General features: G+C 50.5%; 1 protein-coding gene across 1 annotated transcript in view; it reads right to left on the reverse strand.

Moving 5' to 3' along the window:
- Positions 1-1,292: 1,292 nt before the first annotated feature.
- The window catches only part of ZC3H12A (zinc finger CCCH-type containing 12A), an 80,019-nt gene continuing 71,526 nt past the window's right edge, over positions 1,293-9,785 (reverse strand). Inside the window, exons 2-6 of the mRNA XM_035895509.1 lie at positions 9,732-9,775; positions 6,521-6,660; positions 5,496-5,730; positions 4,384-4,490; positions 1,293-4,267 (exon numbers count right to left, since the gene is read on the reverse strand). Of these exons, the coding sequence (XP_035751402.1) occupies positions 3,243-4,267; positions 4,384-4,490; positions 5,496-5,730; positions 6,521-6,660; positions 9,732-9,775 (1,551 nt within the window). The 3' untranslated portion in view covers positions 1,293-3,242. The remainder of the gene's footprint in view (positions 4,268-4,383; positions 4,491-5,495; positions 5,731-6,520; positions 6,661-9,731; positions 9,776-9,785) is intronic.

The raw sequence follows: 9,785 nt of genomic DNA on the forward strand, positions 1-9,785 counted from the left end.
AGGGTTTTCCAGGGGCCTGGCAGCATGCACAGCGGCAGTATGCGGGAATAATTTTGACCAGGTTTGTGTTAGGGACCGACCCTCCCAAACCGCTCTGTACGCCGCCAGGACTGTCACTGCGATAGAAGAGTTATCATCACTAAGCCCCCACCAGCTCTTCCCTTCCTGGCTGTGGTGATGAACATCTGTGCAGATTCCTTTAGCTGCATCAGTCCAGCTTTGATAGAAATAAACATTCCCACCGCACCTACCATCCTGCAAAACTAAAACTACGTATTAGGGTATTTTACTGGAAGACCAGCCTGAAAATCCTGCAGCATTTTTCAACGACAGACCCCCCTGCACACAGCAGGAAAGCCTTCACCTGGCTAACAGGTCTGACCAAATCTCCGACACGTCACTTAGTCCCCCCGCAAGAGCCCAGCCACCACAGGCGCACAGAGCCAGGCAGGCTTGCTGTCGCTCCCGGTGACGCCCTCGGAGGGCTCCTGGCCCACAGGCTGGTTGGTTTGTGAAGCAGAGCACTATTTCCAGAGCACCTGCCTGCCTTGTTTTTGATTAACCACAAACAGCCACTGCTCTGTATTAAATTAAGAGCACAAATCTGAATAAAGACCATAAAGTTATTTAACAAGTCAGATAAGAACACGCTGTGCTGCGGAAGAGCAGGCGGGAGGGGAAGGCGCTTATACAGAACGGTGACCAACGATATTCACGACCTTTCTTTCCAGTTCATGACAAAGCTTTAGAGCAAAGTCTTGAGATGTTACCTTTGGTGTATTCCCATGTTCAACATCTGGCACAGATGTGCTACATAACTGGATAAAGTGTGCGTTCATTTCCAGACCGCACCATGGAACCATCCGTTAGGACAGAAGCACGGCCCACCCCGTTCAGTCGGGAATAGTTGGGAGCAGACTGATCTTTAGCACCCGAGACACCCACCACCACTGCAGTTCGAGCCCCCTTGCAGCCCTTCTGCCAGCACATCCCCGTGGCGGTGAGCCAGCCTGGGTGATGCTGAACGAACAGTGAGCGCTGGGCACACCATCGTCCCCTACAGCAATTTGGAGCCATTTGATTCTTTTTTTTTGTCACACTGCATCTGTTATCAAGCCTGCCAATACCCAGCCATCAGACCGATGTGCCACTACGCTGCATACGGAGATCAGGGCTGTCCCAGGAACCCCAGGGAGCAAGGATAATTCCTCTGACTTTCCCAGAAAGGCAGCCAGAATGTTGAATGATCTTCCAAAAAGCCACCAGAGACCAAATAATTCAACTCAGCAGTTTTTATTTATATAACACAGGTTCTTACTTTGCCATGGCTTTTACACGGCTGTCTCCATCATACATAAATGATATAATGGTACAGAAAGTTCAATAAATGTCAGCTTGTGAGTATAAAGTGTTAAATCTTCTGATTGCAAGAGGAGAAGCATCTATCAGCATTCCACCCGGAAAACAAAACCCACCGCGCCACGTAACACAATGGCTGAGTCGAGAACAGTACTAATTAAAACCAGCAGCAAGCTGCGAGCTGCTGGACAATAACGTTAAAAACCATTTTTCCTGTAATTTACAAATATGCAAAGTATCAGGTTACTTAAAATTAAGAAGCATTTTGCTTACTAACATGAAACATTACTAATCTGTAATGTATCGTAATTCACCGGGCATACAGGTGTCTGTGTCCCTGTGGTTCGCGTGGCACATGGTGCCAGTCTGGGTAGGTCACGCTCGGACAGGCCGAGGGAAGAACAGCGACAGCCCGACCCGCTCCCCAGGAGGGCTCTCGGGAGGAGCTGTGTTCCACTCTCCCCTTCATCATTTTCCACTCCACAACCTTGGTTTAACCACAAGATGGACGTATTTAAAAAACATAACAAAAACCACAGATACAATGTGTATCAACAAATCAACTGCTTCTGGCCCGCACGTGCAAGAACCATCTCTGCATTCTAAGCACGATGAAATCCCAGGACCAGAACCAATTACTACAGCAATTGGGTTTGCATATTTAAAATCTGTTACAGTATCTACAGTAAAAAACATCTTTCAGAGCAAGAGGGAACAAGGGGGAACGGTCTTACCAAGTAAGCCTTAGTCTATATTTTTGGATGCTGCTGTGAGTTTGATGAAGCTGGAGGGGCCAGGGAAACGTTAGTAGGAAGGAAGATGAAGCAACAGCTTTACAGAGAAAGATTTGAAGGACTGGTCAGTAACAGCACTGGCAGCAGTCCAGGCACGGCTACAGCCGTTCCTCTGCACAGGCAGAACTATTGCTGGCTGAAGACAAAAGGCACAACGTCGTAAATCCTCCTCGTCAGTATGGTACAGAGATGGCCCCAGCCAGGGTACCAGCCAGGGTTAATGGTTCAGAGCAGCATCAACAGCGCAGTCACCCACGTGTTCTGACAACTGCATTTGTCAGCAAATGCCAAACACACAACTCGCATGTAGCTTTGGAGCAGCGTCAGGCCTCTCATCCTGAGACAGGATTGCATTCCCAGCTCCTCTTATTTCTGGGAGCCGAGCAGCGGGCTAAGCACTTGTGGTACATATCGGAGAATTACCTTGTCTCAGGAAGGTAAGCGTGAGCGGGATGGCTATGGAAAGCATCATTGAAGAAGTGCACCAATAAAACCAAATTAAAGCCAGCTAAACCGAGCTTCACACGAGATTTATAACCCAACGTTTTCCACATGGTAGGATTTAGTAAAGAGGCTTAGTAAGAGCTAAGAACAGTCCTGACAATGCAATTCAGCCTTCACAAACAAGCCTCACACCACCGCAAAGGCAGCAGTACCCCCTTATCTTCCACATGGTCCCCAGTCCTCCCTCCCCGTGCCTGGTAACACACTAAGCCATCTCAAAACTGAAGCTGATGGGAGGAGTAAGGTCACATCCCATTCTGAACAACTGCAGGAATTTAGGGTGTGCCTGACTCCCCATGCAACCCCAGAGGAAAAGTCCTGCTCTGAAGGTGCCACCTCTTCTGTTCAGCACCCAGAGCCTCTTCGCCATTCTCTGGGGCAGATGGGGCCCTAGGCTGCCTCTCTAAGGGGCACGCTGTCATGTCTGGACCAGAATTTTCTGCGAGCATACCACATCTGGTATCCGGCCTCCAACTGGAGCCCGGTACTTCCAAGGAGTAAGGAGGAGCCCTCAGAAGGCGTCTGTGGCAGCTACAGAGTGCAAACACGAGCTTTTCACGTGCCTGGCTGCCCTCGGCACCTGCCTCATATACCCGGGTTCTGAGACTTGTACGTTAGTATCTCTGCAGCTAGCCTTTGGGGATCCAGCAGCCGAGGGAAACGGCTCATCACAGCATCAACTAAATGGGGGTGGAATATGCCACACAGCTTGACGTGCACATTGGCCCGCTCCTCTGCAAACTGGTCAGAGACAGCCCACTGGCAGGAGTCCCCGTACGCTGGCCCCGGGGCCCTCTGTACGGAGCGAGGATCTCGCACGCTGGTAGATCTCACTTGAGGAGGTGGCATCTGGTATGGTTCAGACCAGTACTCGCGAGAATGGTGCGGAGGGGCATTATACTCACTGGGCAGACTGTACTGCCCAGCATTAGCTGGGTGTACAGCTACTCCATAGCCTGAGAAAGAGTGAGGTGGTCCTGAGTGAGACATCTCAGGGCTGTACTGCAAGAAGCTAGCACCAGAGGAAGAAGATTTATGGGAACCATGCTTGTAAGAGACCAGACCATTTTGCTCTAAGCTGGGAGAATGTGGGTAGACAGGTCTCTGCCTACCGCAGGTGCAGACTGCCACCTGATCAGCGTGGGAATGATCACAGTGACTGGTAGCTCTGTAAGGCCACATGTCAGACAGTTGGTTCTCCAAAGACCCAATGCCCGAGTCGAGATGCTCCTGAGAGATATAAGACAGAGAGTCCATATGAGGCTGCTGGTACCTGTCAGAGGACCTGTGGCTCCCACTGTTAGGAGGGACACTGCCTGACACACAGCCTTTGACCTGAAGCGGAAGATCACCGGGCTTTGCTTTGTGGGTCAAGCTCTTCCTCTCTGCAGAGACCTTCTGCAAAGAGCTTTTATCACCCTCTGTGTGCACAGAGCACAAGAGCTCTGCCTGGGAACCTCTTTTGCCCTTTTTCTCCTCCTTGGCATTGGTACTTCTGGTAGGAGACAACCTTGCATTGGCCCGGAGTTCATCAGCTAATGAGCGCTGGGGCTGATTGATCCTTTCAGGGTGGTAGAATTTACACTTAATTCCGTAAGTGCATTTCTTTCCTGCAAGGAGAGGCAGAGCATGGAATGAGCGTGGAGTGACCACCTGAATTTTACTAAATGCATGAATTACACTCGCGCAGACACCTCAGTCTTCATGTTTCGAAGGCAAGTCTTACCGTAAGGGCACTGTTGTTTCTTGTGTTCTGGCACCACGGGTTTCTTTCTGAGAAAGTTATCCAAGCTGGGGCCATGTCGTCCCAAGGGATCATCTGGAGGCATAAATCTAAAGAAAAATAAATCTCAGTCAGGAGCTGTTCACTTTCTTGGGTCAGGGTTTAATTTCTTCTAGAAGTCTCCCACTTCATTGAAGGTTAAAGCTACCTGAGCCCTAAAAAGCTTTCCCATTTCACTGCAATGACAACTCTCCCATCACCTAGTAAAGGCCGGCATGAAGGGCTTCACTTTGGGCACAGAGGAGGTTTTGTGCTCTGGTGCTGGCCAGAATTAGTACTTGCTGCTGGGCCTGCTCATGATGGTCCTGTCTTGCGAGGAAGTTGAGTCCTGGAGCTCTCCTAGGAACTCCACTACGGCAGAACTCCTAGCTCCAAACCACAAACAGCCATTAAGGGAGGTTCCAATTCCTTATGCCTTTGTACCTCACCACAGTTCTTCCCATCATACTTCCTTCTACCAAAAAGTATCTCTGCAGGTTTTTTTTTTTTTTCCATTCTGTACCAGCATTTTGATCTTTTCATGCATCATTTGCCATTGCTTCATGAAAACAAGACAACATGCTCACATGGATTTTTTTTTTTTTTTTTCCAATGCTCCGAGGGCCGGAGCCCCTCTGCTCTGAGGCCAGGCTGGGAGAGTTGGGGGTGTTCAGCCTGGAGAAGAGAAGGCTGCGGGCAGAGCTGAGTGCGGCCGGGCAGGGCTTAAAGGGGGCCCAGAGGAAAGGGGGGGACAAGCTTTTTAGTAGGGCCAGCTGGGATAGGACAAGGGGGGATGGCTTTAAACTGAAGCAGGGGAGGTTTAGACTGGATCTAAGGAAGAAATTCTTTCCAGTGAGGGTGGTGAAACCCTGGCAGGGGTTGCCCAGAGAGGGGGTGGAGGCCCCATCCCTGGGAACATTCCAGGCCAGGTTGGCCGGGGCTGTGAGCAACCCGATCTGGTTCAAGGTGTCCCTGCTCCTGCAGGGGGGTTGGGCTGGGTGACCTCGAGGGGCCCCTTCCAGCCCAAAACATTCTATGATTCTATGATTAAAAGCAAAGGAAGAATGGGAACGTACTTGTCGTTAACAAAGGAATACATCAGCAGACGCTCCTCAATGAACTTCTTCCACTCGGGACGCTCGTTCTGCAGGTCCCGATAAGTATCATTGGAAACCACAATGCCATCAGACTCGTGTGCCAGTTTCACAATGAATCGATCGTCATAACAGACAACACGCTTGCCTCCAACCCGCCTGGAAGGAGTGAAGACCAGAATTTTCTTCTTTTCAAGGTCACGGAGAATGTACTGGTCTGGAACAAACACAACTGTGAACACGCTTACACAGCCCAGAGGCCTTTGCACAAATAAAGTAACATTATAAATAAATGACAAAATTAATGTAAAGTCATTTCACCTCTCCACAACCCAGCCTGTATTCTCATCTCTCATCTTACGCCACCCATCAGGCGGCTGTCAGAGGTGGATTCCTAGCCACAGTCTCTGCACGGCACCCGGGAGCACTCTGAGCCCTCCACAGAGGCTGCTGTAACACAGCAAGTCCCGTCCACGTAATCCTTTGCATGCATCAGAGCACGATTTGCGTTTAAGACTGGCAGGCTTTCGTAGTGCCATGCTACAGGCAGAGATTTCTGAGCAGCGTCACTTGGACGTCTCAGCTGCTTGCAAGTTCAGACCAAACTCCCCTCAATTTGAATGATTCGGACTAAACTCCCATCAAGCTTTAACTTTTAGCACGCAGAAATTCTGTATGGTCTATGGCATCAGATACGTTACAGTTAAGCACATAGCATGAAGACGTGCCTCAGAGGAAAAAAGTGCAGGTAGTTAAGAGACAAGAAGCTCGGAAGCGGAGTAGCATTACATTCTTTGTTCTCCGAATTATTTTAGCTGACCCAGGCAAGAACTTGCTTAGGGAGAAGTTAATGACTAATTCTCACTGGTCAGCTCAGCTTACTGGATCTCCTACTACTTCAACCTCCCATTCATAAGTTAATTACTAACCAGCCAGACCTTTGCAAGCTCATTAAGTGACAGAGCAGGGAGCCCGAAGAGCTACTTTCAGTTTTCATATTTCCACACCTGTTATAAGCACATCTGGCCGTGGCTGCTCCTTCCTCCACGATGGCACAAAGACTGTAATATCCTTGTGTCCCCTGTCCCAAAACCACTGGACAGCCAGAAGGATACCTCGGCAGGAGAACACTTCTTTATTTCCATGGCTGCACAGAAGAAGAAAAAGCGAGAATTTCAATGTTCGGGTTATGCACAGGCTGGCCAGGCAACACGCTAAGCCAACGGCTCCCGCAGGTCAGACAGCCCTTAGTGAATGACGGGGCGTTAGAGCAGCACGATCAGCGCTCCTTGCTCATCTCACGTACACAGCAGCGCCAAGATCTTCACAGAATCCACGTTGCTTTTAGCACCTCAGTACAGCAATAAATACCCAAATCCTCAGCAGGAGGGAGAAAGCAGCCGTAACTGCTGCTGCTGCTCCGAAACCCAGCCTTCGCTTCAACTCTGGACTCTAGATCTTTATTTTTAGCCCTGCCCGAGTACAATGTGATCTTGAGCACCCTTTGTCCTATTCTCCCAGCCAGCACCAGTGGCTAACCTCTGCCAGTGCAAGCCGTACCCTCACGAGGTGTTTTGCTTGTAAAGTTAAGGAAAACAAGACGTTTTATGCGCTCAAGGACATAGCCACTGAGCCAAGATGCTTCTTCATTATACGATGGTCCAAAAAGTCAGCTACAAATGCACTGTTTGCACAAACCAGCAACAGCTCCTGTCGTCTACAGGATCGGTGCCAAACGTCTTAACAGCACTTGGCAGTTTGAAAACAAAGTTTGACAACAGCATCAGAAGCTACGTACCAACACGAAAAGCTGATTCTTAATTATTCATTCGGTCATATCAATAAGTTTCCCAAACTTCTGAGAGGAAACTACCACTCCTGTTTTACGAGTGCCAGTATTTACAGTGTAATCAGCTCCTCTGTTGATAATAGTTCTGGCAAACTTTCAACATTCCTGTGTTACAGCCCAACTCGTCACGCTGGGGATCCAACAGCCTGCGGTCAGGATGACACCCTGGTAAGATGCACCATGCTGCAGGTAACTGCTCACACAGTTCAGTAAGATTTTCCCCACCTGGGCACTACCCCTACCCCAGGTCTTGCTCACCCCATCCACACCTGAGTGACATTTCAACTCCCACCACCTCCTGGCACACTAGTGACCTCCTCCACACAGCCATTACTCAAGAGCTTCCAGCCCAGCAGAGGCACTGCTGAGAAGTACTATTGCTGTAGTACAACCATACCACGAGAAGGAAACTTTCTCCTCCTGCCCTCACCCTTCTCTGAAGCTACTAAGGAAACTGAAGAGTCGGACCATAGTAATTGTTGTGTAGGAACTATACCTCTAACACCAAACCCAACACCTAAAGAGACACCCAACACATCTTCATGAAGAACCCCAAACTACAGGAAGGCTGACATCAACCATCAGAAGAAAGATGCTCCAAAAACCTTCTCCAGTGTCGGACTGGTTTTGCTGTCGGTAGCCAGGCACAGGTTACCAGAGGCCTTCAGAGAGAAAGGAGGAAAGCAGAGATTTTTTTTTTTTTTTTTTGAGTCCCTGCTGCCAATCTCAAATCTACAGAAAGCAGCTAATTGGGCTGATCTGATTTGGTAGAAGCCAAGAAAAAATTCCCTTAGAAGGAAGTAAAAGCTAATTTCCACTATGATTTGCATATGTTTGTCAAGAGCTGTTCAGGGAGGCCGCTGTACACACTGCAAATGAATCAGCAGGGAACATCACACCATCAATACAGGAAGTTTCAGAATGGAATTCCCCTTCTAGCGAATTGCTTAAAAAAGCCAGACTGCTTTTCTCATGTCAAACCCTGTCCTATCGGCAGCGCTATACCACCCGGCCTGCCCCCAGCCACATTTGCTGTGATCTCTCCTGTGCTTTTGGGGATAATTTTCACGGATAAGAGGCCCCTCACTCAAGAAACACAACCAACTCTGTGGTTTAAGCCTCAGCTTAAGTTTATCTAAGGCAAACTTCACTGCCAGAACCACACGTCTCACGACAGGCCGCTTTCCCCAAGTGACTGCGCAGCTGCTGGAGAGCAGCAGCAACAGGACCGCGCGCTCCCGCAGACGCCCAGGTCACATCCTTCACTCTCCAGCCCTGCTCCATTGCCATCAGAATTCCTTATTTGCCCTGGGACTCGCAGGCTCTGATCCTCAGTCACACAGCAGACTGCACCCCACCTTTTCTCAGAACCATCAACCACAGCTTGGAGAAAGCCACACCTGCAGACACATCTCCACTCAGCACTTTCACCTTAGGCAAAGCCTGCAGCAACGCATGCAGCAGCTCTGTGTGCACCCCCTTGGCTCTTGGGGGTCTTCCTAACAAGGTCTGCGTACCCAAACACACGTTACAAGCTCTATTAAGCCAAAGCAGGGCGAAGGAGGCAACTTTTGAACGACAGAGCCAATTCAGAAGCCTGGTGCATTAACTGAATGGAGCCCAGACCCCCTGCGAGGAGGTGGGGAGCACAGCACCAGGGGCTGGGGCAGGCAGCGCTCACCATCGGGGGCACACTCCCAAGTTACTGCTCCAACCCACGGGGCTTTGCAGGCTGCCTCTGGCTGCAGCACCTGACAGGACCTGCGCCACGGGCACCGAACACCTGAGCTGCCGAGGGCTGCCGCCCTGCCTTGGTGCCCCTTTGGCGTCCACTCTCTGCACTGCACGGGAATTCAGCCAAAATACAGGAGTCACGATTTAGAGACTGGTCTCCAACGCAGGAGACAGCTCCATGTTACCGAGTCTTCTCTAATTAAACCCGTAATTATTTATTGAGCAACTTCCTGCTGCAGAAACTTACATAAAGCCATTAGGTAAGAGGAGAACGTATCTTCAGTTATCCTCCTCCTAAGCCAGAAAACAGACGGAAATTTCTTTATTTCCCAATCACGCCCGCTCTCGTCAGAGCCCTGTGACCACTGGCCACGGGCTGGCAGAGACCACGGGCAGGAGGGGCCGTCGAGGCAGACCGCGCCTGCGGACGCGATGCTCATCCTCGCGGGAGCCATGCACGCCGCTGAGGCGCCTTGGAAAATATTACCAGCCACTTACCCGGGCACGCCGCCCTGGCTGCTCGCAGCGAGAACCCCCCGGCGCTTGTCAGAGCCCGAGCCCTCCGCGCTGGAGGCCACGCAAAGCCACCGCCTGCCCGGGCCCCCCCAGCGCCCCCCCAGGCGCCCCCCACGCACCTCATGGCCACGTTGCTGCCGTCGATGACGATGGGCTTCAGGTTCTCGGCATCC

This window comes from Egretta garzetta, unplaced genomic scaffold (genome assembly GCF_000687185.1).
Source record: "Egretta garzetta isolate BGI_Z169 unplaced genomic scaffold, ASM68718v1 scaffold66, whole genome shotgun sequence".
NCBI classification, from domain to species: Eukaryota; Metazoa; Chordata; class Aves; order Pelecaniformes; family Ardeidae; genus Egretta; species Egretta garzetta.